This window comes from Pseudopipra pipra, chromosome 7 (genome assembly GCF_036250125.1).
Source record: "Pseudopipra pipra isolate bDixPip1 chromosome 7, bDixPip1.hap1, whole genome shotgun sequence".
Classification (NCBI taxonomy): Eukaryota; Metazoa; Chordata; class Aves; order Passeriformes; family Pipridae; genus Pseudopipra; species Pseudopipra pipra.
In genome coordinates this window covers 26,159,039-26,173,090 of record NC_087555.1, presented here as the reverse complement: position 1 = coordinate 26,173,090, position 14,052 = coordinate 26,159,039, and the positions used below count along the sequence as shown (strand labels likewise).

Below are 14,052 nucleotides of genomic sequence, written 5' to 3'. Positions count from 1 at the left end.
TAACTTACTCAAATTAAAATAACTTGTTCTAGCTAAATGTAGTCTTTTGCCTGCCAGAGTTACTCTGCAATAAATGCTTTTACTCCAAGCACGTTGAGGTTGTCATGCAACCAGCCATATCCCCAGGGAGCTGCAAGCTTCTCTGCTTCATGTCTTTGTAGTTGCTAAGGTTGTCTGGAGTGAATATGCGATGAAAGAAAAGGCACAGAAAAATAATTAAATGTAGCAGGGACTTGAAATCACTTCTTCCAAAAATGTGTTGTATACTTGTGTTCTCTCCCCAGCTTTGGAGACCATCAGGGATAGTTCTGCATTGTTAGTCCCCAAAATACCTTTGTCTCCCAGGAAAAGATAATTGAGGACAAACTGGTTAGTGTGGGATTAGAAAGCCATTAATGCTCAGAAACGCCAGCTTTGTCCTCCAAAGGCAGGCAGACTTCAACACTCAGTCTCTGCTTCACTCTATGCCTTTGTAAATGTTAACACAGTCAGTGAGCCAAACTTGTGGGTTTTCATACCCATCAGCTTTGTTTTGTTTGTTTTTTTTGTTGTTTTTTTTTTTTACTGTTGACATCTTTCACACAAGCAGCTGAATGATACATCAGCTTTGGAGGTATAGATTTCCTCTTATGATATAGTTCCTCATCCATATAAATAATGGTCTCAAATCAGCTGCACTTAGAGTTAGTGGAAGAAACTATAGGTTGTCAATAACAGATTACTGCAGTATGTATTGTACTCTTGGGTGGTGGCTGTGATTATCATTCTGCCTGTTCTTTTCTGTAACTCATTTGCACTTGTCAGAGTTGCAATAAAACCCCTTGAGAAGGCATCTCAAGATAACGAGGCAGTGTGTCTCTTTGAACTGAAACTTGCCTTCAGAATTCCATTTTTATATTGCCTGATACTTAACCTCTCTGCATGGCCCTATCTGTTTGGACAGGATATCTGTCTACTCTCTGGGGTTTCTTCTGTCCCTGAGGGCATGTTGTGGGCTTTTTTTTTCTTGGGGGGGAGGGGGGTGGATAGCATCAGGGAAAGTGTTTTGAGTTCTTTGTTTGGGTTTTCTTTATTTTGTGTGTGTTTCAGTTTGTTTGTTTGTTTGTTTGTGGGTTTGATTTGGTTTGGTTTTTCCTTCCCCTAGGTCACTGAGCATAGAGGAGTAATAGGGGATCTTTTATGTGCTTTCCAAAGTGATTACTAGTTTTAATGTCAAGTGGTCAAATTTCTGTAATTGCCACTGTCAGGGTTTACAGCAGTTACTTGTGCTTCTTGGGCAATTAGTTAGGGGCAGGAAAATATGCACATAAGAGCCACATTTACAAGAAGCAGAAGAGAATTGTTCTTCCCAGAAGGAAACTTGGCCTGCTGATATCTGGGATGGAGAAGTCCTCATTGAAGGGTTTTTTGCTTAAGAGTGTATGTAGATGTCGGAGGAGATGCAACAAGTTCTAGGAAGAGAAACCTATTGAGAATTGTTAATACATCTGGTTAATGGAGTAGATGAGAGAAAAGATACCTGTAACATCCTGAAAATAGCTATAAGATCCTGGCCACCAGTGCTTACCTACTGCTAGATTCAGGCTGCATTTTTAGAAATCGTTCAAATGTGACCTGTGACCAGCCTTTTAAGTCTTTTTGTGCTTCACTGATTTGTTATGTCAAAATAGGAAGCTGTCTAGCCGATGAAAATAAATTAAGAGGTCATGAAAAGATGCTGTATTTTATCTTGTGTTTCACTCTACTTACTGAAATTGAGAAAAACACAATCTCCCTTTCTCTTCCATTACCTCTGGCTAATAGAAATTGAAGCTGTATTTTTATTTAGCAGAGCAAACCCTGTGCTGACTTGAGAAGAGTGCAGGATATTTGTAAGGCAGAAGTTGTCAGCCCTCAGATATGCTTGAATTTCTACTCTGGCCTGCCATGTTGAATCTGGGAGTGACAGTTCAGCACAGCAAGGAATGTGGTGACATGTAAATGTATCAGTGTAGTGCCTTGGGGAAATAACCAATTGCCAGCATCAAAGAGCAAGGAAAGATACTTAGTGACAGAAGAATGTAAACTAATAATTCATTCCCTTTATAGAGAATCCAAACATGCTATTTTATTAAGCTGATTTGAGATACCTTCATCCTGAGAAGTATTTACTTGTCTATGCCTGTCTCGTTCTACCAAAGTGCTATTGCAAGTGTGTTGATCTATCTTTGAATATCAGACTGGTGATTTGTGAAGGCCTCTACTAGGATTTGAAGAATCAGGAGTTGGATTTTTTTTCTTAGTTTTTGCACTGCAGTCAGACTATAGGAATCATAAATAAAAAATGTTGGAAATGCTTAGTGACAACTTCCTAAGGACTAAATCTAACTACAAATAAAAAAAAAAGTTTTATTCAGTTATTTAATGAAAGTTTTGAGTCACACAATTAGAAAGAGAACTGAATTTACTGTGTTTTAGGTAAGGCAGGTGAACTCAGATTCCAGAAATATTTGGTTCCTGTAAAAATAGCTTTTTATATTTTCTTCTGTGTCTCCTTCTGCTCTCTGGGTCTTCAGATGAGTCTCCTTCACATTCTACCTGTAGTGTGGAGTAGCAAGGAAGTCTATATAAATAGCATTCATTTTAAGGTCCCATTTTATTGTTACTGAATGATATAACAAGATTATTTTGAAAGAAATTAGGTATGTCACCTCAATTAAGGTCTTGAAATAAAGTCTGTTTAAATGACATTTTTCCTATTGATTTCAGTTGGCTTTGTCTACAATTCTAGAGTTTCAGAGTGCAAATATATAATCCAGCACACACCTGTAATAATAAACTCTCTTTGATATAAAAGTTTTTTTTATGTTAGGATTTTGATAGTTGTGATGACAAGTGAAGCAAGACTTTTGAGGAGAGAGATCATATTTTTTAATAAGACTGCAGAAAAAAATGACATGTTTCTGAGCAAATAAGATCTTTTTGAGAGTCATCAGCCTTCAGCAAGTTACAGGTTAGAAACAATTGCTCTAATAAATAAAACAAGGGTTTTATTTATTACATTATCTGGATAGTCAAATTGAATGAATAGGGCAGTTAGTACCTGCTGAGTGGAGCAGGATGTTTCAAGGTGGGACGTGATAAGGCAGTTAGTCCCTGTAGGAGAGGAAGAGAGATGGCTAATTATTGTCAGAGGAGTTAGCAGGGAAAAAGGAAAATGGGATGGAATGCAATTTGCTTCAAAGCCAAGGCTTTAATGTATTTTGTAAGGTCTTATTTCAATTGGTAAGGCCTTGGGAACTACTTAGTACTTGGCTACCTGACATAACAGAAAGGGGGCAAGCTGACCCCATCACAATCAAGAGTCAGGATTGTGTTCATTTCACACCAGTCATTTAGGATGGTGTTATACTGTGATACACTGATAACTGGAATTTAAAAGAGGAAAATCTATTAAAGAAAACTAATACATAACCCCGCCCCCCCAAAAAAAAAAAACAAAAAACCAAAACCAAAACCAAACCAAAAAAATCCTGATAAGAATTGCTTTCTGTACATTTTTCTATTTTAAGGTAGACGTGATTCGGTTTCATAATAATAATTAAAAAATCCTTGCTGCTGTGTTTTGTTCCAGGCAATAAGACTTAATAAGCCGGAGATCACTTTACCTTGAGCTGGAACAAAAATTGGACTTGGATTGTAATAATTTGCCAGTTTAATCTAAGACATCTATCTTATTCACTTCTGGCAAGGTGAATTTGAAAGGCTGGCTTGATTCCTACTTGTTGTTCAAAGGAGGGTGTCTGGATGAGATGAAGTTAATTCCCCATAGCAGACCCCAGAGGACTGTGCTTTGTGTTGGTAGCTAGAAAAGTATTGATAACACACCAGTGTTTTGGCTACTGCTGAGCAGTGTTGGCATAGCATCAAGGACACCTCTCCAATATTCCTCCCTCACCAGGAGCCTGGGGGTAGGTGAGATCCTGGGAGCTGACATAGCCAGGACAGCTGACCCAAACTGAGCAAAGCGATGTTCCATACCATATAAATCTGCTCAACAATAAAAGCCAAGAAAAAGGAGAAGGAGGAGGATAGCATTTATTATTGTGATGTTTGTCTTCTGGAGCAACTACTACTTTTGCTGAAAGCCTGCTTCTTAGGAAGTGTCTGGACATCACCTGCTGATGGAAAGTAGAGAATAAATCTTTTGGTTTCCTTTACTTCTGTATACGGCCTTTGCTTTTGCTTTATTAAACTGCCTTTATCTTGACCCAAGAGGTTTTTTTCCATCTTTATTTTCTTCCCCTGCCCCATGAGGAGGGGAGTGATAGAGTGCCTTGGTGGGCACCTGGCATCCAGACAAGGCAAATCTACCACAAAGGGAAAATATTAATTGGTCACTCTTTTTTTGCATTTCCTCCTGTCTTTTTTTTTTTCCTTTTCCTGTCTCTCTGAGAGAAACAATGTAATTTTTCCAATTACGTCTATATTTGCTCCCATCTTTTATCAGCAACTCTTAACTATTGTACCATATAATGAAACAATAATGTACAGTTACTATGGACATAAAAATGCTTTGTTCTGCTTCTGGCCAGTGACATAGCTTAGGACTCTGATAAAGTACATCCATAAACATTTAGCCAAGCATCTAATCTCTGATTCTCTCACAGTCACAACGTTTCAGGTTTTTTGAAGCCTTCTTCTTTTTTTTTTTTTTTTGCTAAGTGTTACTTTTTCCACATTAGGAACATTATCTTAGTGTAAACAACTTAAAGCAATGTGATAAACAATTAGAATTTTATCACCATTCATGATACCTACAGTAAGTGGAGATAGGGCAAGTCTTTATTATGAGACTGATTATCACAGGGCTATATTAGTTTCAACGAAACTTGGATCAAGAAAGCTTTCAGATTTTCATAATTTTGCTTAGTGAAAGAGGAATCCCCTTCAGTATAGGGTGGGTATGGACCCCTGCTCTTGGAACGGATTGGTTGCTCACTCAGTGGACTACTCCTAACTCAAGTAACACTGTGCACCTTGGTGCTCCTACATCCTGTCTGAAGACAGTTTGCAACAGTATTTCAGAAGGCTGGAGCTGGGATCTTACTTTGATTTGCTTTTCATTCAGTGCTTAGCAAGGTCTTGAAATGTATTTGAAATCTATGTGGGTTTCCTGACATCTGTTCTGCTTGAGATAGTTAATTTAAAAACAGGATTTGAAGGGACCTCCCTCATTCTTAAAATCCAGTTGTTCAGAGTCGAATGACAGTTTTTCATCTTATCCTTTGAAACTGCATCAGAGGTGACTTTTTTCCTCTGTCACCTTGCTCCCAAATTCATCTGCAAACTCAGTCTCTTCACAGCTAGAAATACTCCTCCAGTTTCTAAGCTGGAGATATTCTGGCCAGTTTACAACATTTGTATCTCAGCCAGGCCTGGGATTTTAGTCCCCTTACCTGTCATATGAAGTATTCCTTTCTAATCTTCCACAGAAAGCAAGATATCCTTTTTATTGGACGGTATCCATAGAGTGATTAATGACAAAAGTTAAGCACCCATTTGATACTCTAACCCGTAGGTAGAATAAGAGCTCAGAAATACTCATTTATTGTTCTTTCTTTTCAAGCTGTGATCTTGGCCTGGATCCTCTGGTAGGCTAAGTGCTGAGGATTTCAGCGCAGCTGTCAGTTTGAATAATTTCCCAAGTGCATCTTATTTTTGATTAGTATTCTCTGAGAACAAGGAGAATGTATAAGAAACTTGATACCAATTGCCCTGGCTATGGTGTTGTCTTCTCTCTTCATTGAACAGTACATAGTATTACATGAAGGAAGGCCAGAAAAGACTGAAATGGTTCATTAAAGTTATACAGGTTTTATTGAAGTCCCACAGAAGTCACTGGAAAGGCTCCAGTCAGTTTTGGATGAGTTTTATGGCTCAGAGGATCTTCTAATGTAATCCACTTTTATCCTCATCACTTAGCAACTGTGTTCTTCCATTCTCTTTTAATAGGAAAGGCTTTGATTCTTTCTTAAAATGCTGTAACATGCCTGTTGATTCAACACCTTACTTGAACAAGAATCATCTCTAAAACTGTACTTTGCCTGCAGAAATCTGGGATGGTTCCACTCTTTTCTTGAGACAAGTACCATGGCAACCAGTGAAAAAATTGTAAATAACTCCATTGCATTTCTAGGTTCAGAAGTTTTCTCTTGTAAGAACAATAAGAACTCTTTTGGAAAGATTTCACTGCTTATTAGAGGAGTCGTTAATCAGTCTGAGGATGGACTCAATGGAATTCTCGAATGCCATAGTATAGCTACAGTTTCCAGCAGCTGAGTAGAGCTGAGCATCTCCTTTATTGTCTCTAGGGATTAGACTGTTCTTATCCCATTTCCTAGCCAATGAGCTTCAACTTTTCAGTTAAACCGGGTTCAATTACAAAATCAAGTGTCTGCCAGAAATCTGGCATATACCCTGGAGAGTTCTAGAACTGCTGCCAATTAAAGCAAAATGCTCGTGATCAGATGCAGGTTTAAAGGGAGCTATTTACTTTTCTGACTTAGACCTGCTGGCAAAACTTGTTTGAGAATAAAATTCAGTACAAATTTAACAGTTTTTGTAAAGGGGACCTATCCCACTTCAGCAGATAAATGTTTTTCAAATCAACAGTTGCGTATTTCTTAATCGGATTTTCATGTTATTGTCTCTAGGAAGGTGGACAATTGGAAGTTGGTCAGTGTAAGGATGTTAGCAGCTATGGTTGGTGTGTATTAACTACATCATCTGGTTTTACTCTAGAATGCTGCTTTTAGAAGGTGTTTCCCTCCTAAATGAGTCAGTTCAACTGACTTAAGTTTACATGGCGTCAACTTTATTTATCCTTTTTTTTTTTCCCCACAAACACTGGCTAGTTTTTAGCTCTGACTGCAACTAGTTAAGGCCTTTACATCGTGGAGATCTCAATTTTTGAATAAGAGTAACAAAAATACCTTCTGAAAAGAACTCCCCCAAAAGGCAGACACACCTCTTGTCTATCCCAAAAATGTACCTTTAATCTCATGTGCACAGAATACTGCGGCACCACCTTTATGCGTTTCCACCTGCTTGTTCTTGTGGCAGGTAGAATCACACTCTTCTTCAATTTGGTCAATGAAGAGGCTGCAGAGCTTGAAGTCTCGCCAGGTTAAGCAAGGGAAGAGATGTGTAGCTCCTGTCCATATGTCCCAGCGCTGGCCATGGAATCAACACTCTTTGCTGATCATGTGTCAGGACAGGACTTCTGTGCATATCCCAGCTTACATGAATTCCTAGATACTGTGAATGACTGGAGTGTTGCTGAGTTTTTCAAGGCGTGGAGGCAACCGTTGAATTTAGGACTAGTGGCATGTGTTCAGAATCTCGTGTCAAATGCAGACAGAAACATTACCTTATATTTGGGCATATGCCTATGGATCAGTGATAATTTGTTATGCTGCTGCTACAAACAGCTGGAAGCATATTAACTACACAAGGTCTTTACTGGCTTGTTTTGAGGTCATCTGAAAGTTTGTTGTGCGCTGCAAAATGTTTTTTCATCTTAGCATTTGCCTTCTTTGGCACCATTAAGTCAGCCTAGGCATAGCTTTTTCTGCAGGTAGGTAAAAATCTGGAAAGAGCTTTGAGACAAAAATCATATCTGAATTCTTTACTGTGAGGGTGATGAGATACTGAAAAAGTTTTCACAGAGAATTTGTGGATACCCATTCCTGGAAATTTTCAAGGCCAGGTTGGATGGGGCTTTGAGCAACCTAGTCTAGTGGAAGGGGGATTGGAATGAGATGAACTTTAAGGTCCCTTCAAACCCAAACCATTCTATGATCAATAAATGTCTTACAACTTTGTGTAAAATACTGAAAGCACTAAGTAAAGGTCTAAAATTCCAAAGGAAAATAGTCATTGCCATTTAAAGTGTCTAAACTTAAAACAGCTCTAGAGAAGGTTAACTGTATTTATTTATAATCCTGCAGTTGACTGTTTTCTGTAATTTATCATGAATTTGATTGAAAATTGAGGTGGATATATAACAACAACAATAGCAAAAAAAAGCTTGTGGCAACTCTTATGCAGGCAAAACCCACCAGGTAGTAGAAACTTTAACAGCTGAGAAAAAATTTGTGTCCTACTTCCCACATAACTGATGTTCAGTGGAGTTTGGATAAATTTTGGATTATATCTCAAAACTCATTCTAATATAATATGCTCATGGATTCCTTTTGCCATTGCTAAATCTGGTATGTAGCATTCTGAACCTCACAGGGCAGGTAATATGTAAATAACTCTATATAGATAAATATCTACCAAGGGCTCTTTCATCCAGTGACAACTTAGTCTATTTCTGACACTTTATTTTCCATTTTAAAATACAAGATGGAAAGACATTTGAAAGTGATAGGGAACAGTTCCATCAGCTGTCTGAGATGGCAGAGAGGAATTCCCCAAGCACTGTGCAACTTCCTGCACATCCATCAAGTGCTGTTGGTTATAATTATCCTGCTAGAGTGAGGTATGGGCTCTGATGAGAAGCGTTATCATGGAGAAAGCCTTACACTCCAATGTTTTTGTCAGATTACAGTTAGTATTTTACAAAGCAGCCTAGTTCAAAGCAAGGTGGCTGCAACAATCTCCTGGAGTGGCTCTAAAAGACATAGCTCCTTAGATGCCTCCTGGCTTTATATGTTGTTAAGGTTTTATTACGTCTTGAATGACTTGGTTGGGTAATCTACAATGGCTGAGCAAAATGGAGTTGTTTCTTCCACAAACTGCAGTGATACATGCTGGTACAGATTCTGCTGACTGCTTTGAGTAAATGTGCTACCTTTCTGGGCAAATAGCACCATTGATTTCAGGGCTGGATGACTGACGTAATCAACTAAGGCGTGGTGTTGATAAGGGACATCTAGGTCCTTCTAAGAACTGGTTTGATTTTTTGATCTTTCCCACTTAGGATGAAAGTAAAATTTTGAAGTTAGATGTGTTTTCCCAGCATGGACAGATACATTTCCTAATGGTTTCCCAAGATTTGTGTCTGAATAACAATACCTATTTCAGCCTCGAGGGCCATTAGAAATCCAGTGAGTTTATTTAAATAAAAATACTTTGGGATGACTGAAAAAAAAAAAGTCATACTGATTAAGTTTGATTTTTATTGTTTGCAGGGGAACGTGACCTTTTCTTGCTCAGAACCACAAATTGTTCCCATCACCTTTGTGAGCACCAGTCGAAGCTACTTGCTACTACCCGGCACTCCTCAAATTGATGGTTTGTCAGTCAGCTTCCAGTTTCGAACATGGAATAAAGATGGCTTACTTCTGTTCACCGAATTGTCTGAAAATTCAGGACCTCTCTTGGTTTACCTCCACGGTGGGAGATTGACATTACTTATTCAAAAAGAGACTGAGAACCCAGTGGAAATCAGTGAAGGTGCTTGTTTTTTGTTTACTTTCGTTTGTCTCCCTCTGAAACACAGAGTTTCAGCTCCACAGGATGAAAGAATCAAGAAATAAGGAAGCACCGAATCTTACTTTCTTTTTTAAATTTTCTTTTGATTTCCAGTGATAGAGCCACCCAGTACAGCTTGACCTAAGCATAGAAAATTGGCATTCTGAGATCTCTAGACTCGAACTGTCTGACAGTTAGATCGGCTTCTGTGTTCTTAAGCAGTCATGCTAAATTATCTTCAGTCAGGTCACATGAAGACCTTCCTGTTTCCTGTCTTCAATAGTCAGCTGGGAGGCAGCTCAGCCACTGTACCTTTCTCCAGCACAAGTTAAGGCAGCCTTGAAGCTGATTTTCTTCCTCTGACTGTAGCTTTACACTCTCCCTTTGTGCTACAGTCAGGAGAGAGACTGAGCATGGGTTTCCTTTCCTTACACTCCCTCGGGCTTCCTTAGTCACTTTGCAAGTTGCTTTTTTCAGTGCAGCTGGTGGGATGCCTCTTTAATTTAAAATTATGGGGAAACTGCTTGTAAACTCTTACCAGAATACCTTTGCATTGGATTACAGAGACATCAGGGAAACAATTTCAGATGTACAACAAAGGCAGGACCAGAGTGGCCCTTCTGCCATGCCAGTGTGACTTATATAAGCCGTGCTGGCATCCCAAACAGAAATGTTCCTAGTCTAGGGCCTTTGCATATCCCCATGCTGTTATGTAGGCATGCTGGAGGGGGAGAGTGGGAAATTAATATTTTGCATTGTTTGAATACTAGTTGCCAAAGGTGGACTGATGGAACTCAGATGAAATAATAATAATAATAATAATAATAATAATAATAATAATAATAATAATGTCTATTATTAAATGTATATAAAATATAATTGTTATAGTAATAACTGTTATTAGATATGAGAGCAGACGTTTTAAAACATTTAATATTAAAATATCCCCTGTAAAGACTAAAAGAGAATAGTTGTGTCTATTAAAAGAAGCAGAGATAAAAACTGACAGAGTTGTCAAAGCAGAGCTGTTCTGTTTTGTTCCCCTGTGTGTTTTGTTCCCCTTTATTATAGAAAATGAGGCAGCCCTGCATCTATTCTTGTTCATGTAGATTACCACAGCCATAGTTTGCTGCAACTGAACATTGAAAACTGAGGTTCCAGCCTTTATTGCAGTCCTAATTAAATTGTTGACAAAACTGAGACAATGTCAATATTTGTTTGGATGTGTATGTTTTTTGTAATTCTGAAATCATGAACCTTAGCCCAGCCTTTGGTACTATCCAAAACATGGCTAAACTGGCTACTTACACATGGAAAATATGCAGAAAGTGCAAATGCCATGTTCCACAGATGTCAGGTACTCACAATAAACTCACATTTGCTCAAGAATGAACCTATTTTTGCCCCAAACGGGACCTATTTTGTTTTGTCATAGTTTCAAACTTCAGCGACATATTTCAGGTCAAAATGGACTCGTTCCAGTTGAAAAATCCTACATTTTTGCTGTAAAACCAGCCTCTAATTCCATGGCAATTGTGCATGTGTTAACAGCCATTACCAAGGAAATAGTCTCATTTTCGAATTCATAATGAAATGGCTTTTCATACACATAACACCCACATTTTTTTTTTATTGTGTTTTGAACTGTTCCTACAGTTCTTTGTGTTGCTAAGTGCTCGTTTGTTTTCTCTGAAAGCTACATTAACAAAAATATTCTGTTATGGAGGGGAGTAAATACTAGTTGTCTGTACCTGATCTCAGTGACTCCAGCCTGACAGTAGCATATTTTGAACTGTTGTTAGGTTACCTTTGATCTGCACCACTGTGTGTGAGCTCAGAAGCTTGCCCAGTGTTTTTTACAGCTGTCAGAGTAGTGGATGTGGAGTTTCTCTGTAGCTTTGTGGTGCTGTTTCAAGAGCCACAGTGGAACACTGATTTTCAGAATAAGGAAACAGAGAGGTCATATCCCACTTCGCACAAGTGTGTAGAAGAGAAAGAGGCTACCTCCTGTTGTTATCTCTCATTTATCTTTTCCTGGTCAGAGAAACAATCACAGCTCTCAGAAGATCCACGTTGAAATCCAATGTGGAAAGGTGCAAAGTGCATCCATTAATAGTACTGTGTGCTGCATTGATGCTAAAGGGTTTTAAGAAACACAAATCCTGCTGATACCTACTGGAGACTGCCAGGTTTCATATGGAGCCCGAGAGCAGGGTATGACTGTCTCACTGAATCTAATCCTCTGTGACCTCAAGCACATGTTTAGTACCAGAAGCCCAGTAGAGATCTCTGCACGCTCCTGGGACCTATAAGCATTTATCAACAGACTGAAGATAGACATAAAGGTGCCCAAAATTATACTAATGTGCTACCACAAAGGTGAAGGATCTGGCTAGCTTGATGAGTCCCTGTAGCACCAGATTAGATGAAAATGGAGATGACCTACTTAAATACTCTTACAAGCTTTCCCTTTCTTTGGCCCTTCTATGCCAGTTTGTTTCCAGAGGTAATGAGTTCTTTTCAACTTACAGTTCTCCCTCTTTTTGGATCAACTGCATATTTGTGGTCACCTGTTGGAAGCAACAGGAGGTTTGAAGACTACAGTTGTCTCTTGCACCTCTTTTTTCACTCTTTGTACTTGTTTTTTGCCAGGCACCAATCTCCACGATGGGCTTTGGCATTCTGTTAACATCAATGCCAGAAGACATCGCATTACCCTGACACTGGATAACAACGCTGCCACTGCCAGCCATGCAACCACTGTCTCAAGGATCTACTCTGGGAACAGCTACTATTTTGGAGGTAGGTTGTTTCAGACAGGTTTTTGTGATGCAGATCCTCAGGTGCTCACCATTGAGCTCTCCCCAGGTGCAGGGAGAACTCCACAGCTAAGAGCAAATGGAATGACTGATTTTGGACAGCCAATTGAGCTGCAATGTATACAGCACTGTGGGCAGATTGAAGAGTGTTGGTTAAGCCTGACAGAAAGAGAACAAGCAGAACTGCTAGCACAGCTGCAAAAGTGGATAACTTGTATTGGTAGCCAATGGATACCTGCATCTAGCTGGTAAAATATGCAAAATCTACAAAACTTTATTAACCACAAGTGGGCTATTTAGGTTTTTGTTTTGTTTTGTTTTGTTAAAAGGCCCTAGAACTATTAGTGTTATCAATATTCCTGTAGATATCACAGTTCTGATCAGGCTCAGTGACTCTAGACTTCAGTACTTAGATGACATGGCTCAGATCTACAGAGGTATTTAGGTATGGTACTCTCGTGGAAATGAATATAGGTTTAGTTCAATTTTTAAAATGGAAAGAACAGTCTTGAAAAATACTTTTTGGAGTGCAAGTATTAATTTAAATAACAGTAGTGTCATTAACTGTCTTTTTATGTAATACATTTCTGTGTAGTGCTTCCTGTAGCGAGGGTCTGATTTTGATGAACCCTCTGAATACAGCACTAAGTGAGGATGCACAGGAGGCTTTGGATCACAGAGTTGTCTAAATATTGAGAAAGAGATACAAATGGCTTTCTTGCTGCCCACAGGATTTCATCCTTTTACTGTGTGCATTGCTTCAGTAACAGAATTTAGTTCATAATGATTTTACATTTTGTACAACTTTTTCAATGTGAGTTAGTTGCTATCAACTGTGGAGTTTAAAGATGAAAAAAAATCACATTTTGATTTTGCTTATCACTTGTGAAAACCTCATACTCTGATATTTCCAGTAGCTGGCTGCTCTCTATTTTTTATCCCCTAACTGGATTTATAACACAGGAGGTTGCATAGCACAAGGAATAAAAACATTTGGAATTATAAGCCTATGTGTTCTTGCATTATGAAATCCCAGCAGAAATAGTTGAACATTCCAATATTCTTCTCTGCCTCTGCTCTTTTTCCCACAGGGTGCCCTGACAATTTCACTGATTCCCAGTGTTTAAATCCCATTACTGCTTTTCAAGGCTGTATGAGGCTCATCTTTATTGATAACCAGCCCAAGGACCTCATTTTAGTTCAGCAAGGCTCCCTGGGGAATTTTAGTGATTTACACATTGATCTGTGTGGCATCAAAGACAGGTAATTATTATTTCCTCTTTCTTGTATTTGTTCTTTTTTCATCCTAGTGGTTTATAGATACAGGTTGCATTAAGTGAAAATTCTAATCTGCCAACATTACGGATATTAGGCATAATAGAGCTACTAATAGAAAATACCACAACAAAGATAGGAGGACTGGAGGGGAAATGGTTTCAATTACAGGAGGCTCTCTTCACATTGACTTGTAGGAAATAGAGTATGCAAATTCAATCAAACTACAGATTGGTGAAAGGATTAAATTTTATGCATAAACAACATTAGATTGCTTTGAAGTTTTAGAGGAAATGAAAGAGAAGGAAAAATTACTTGATTTATCAGAACATGTCATCCCCTTAATATATTAGTTGGTTTTGCTTAAGTAAATAATTTACAATTTTTCTTGTTAGCCACTACAGCACATTCGTGATGAAGATATGGTACACCTTATGTGCAATACTGCCCTTTCAGCGAGACAATATAATAATGAAATGTCTGTATCTGCCAGAGA

General features: G+C 38.5%; 1 protein-coding gene across 1 annotated transcript in view; it reads left to right on the top strand.

Annotated features, from left to right (window-relative positions):
• Nucleotides 1–14,052, top strand: part of CNTNAP5 (contactin associated protein family member 5) — a 289,197-nt gene that overhangs the window by 143,945 nt on the left and 131,200 nt on the right. Inside the window, exons 8-10 of the mRNA XM_064661315.1 lie at nucleotides 9,180–9,444; nucleotides 12,115–12,264; nucleotides 13,373–13,544. Of these exons, the coding sequence (XP_064517385.1) occupies nucleotides 9,180–9,444; nucleotides 12,115–12,264; nucleotides 13,373–13,544 (587 nt within the window). The remainder of the gene's footprint in view (nucleotides 1–9,179; nucleotides 9,445–12,114; nucleotides 12,265–13,372; nucleotides 13,545–14,052) is intronic.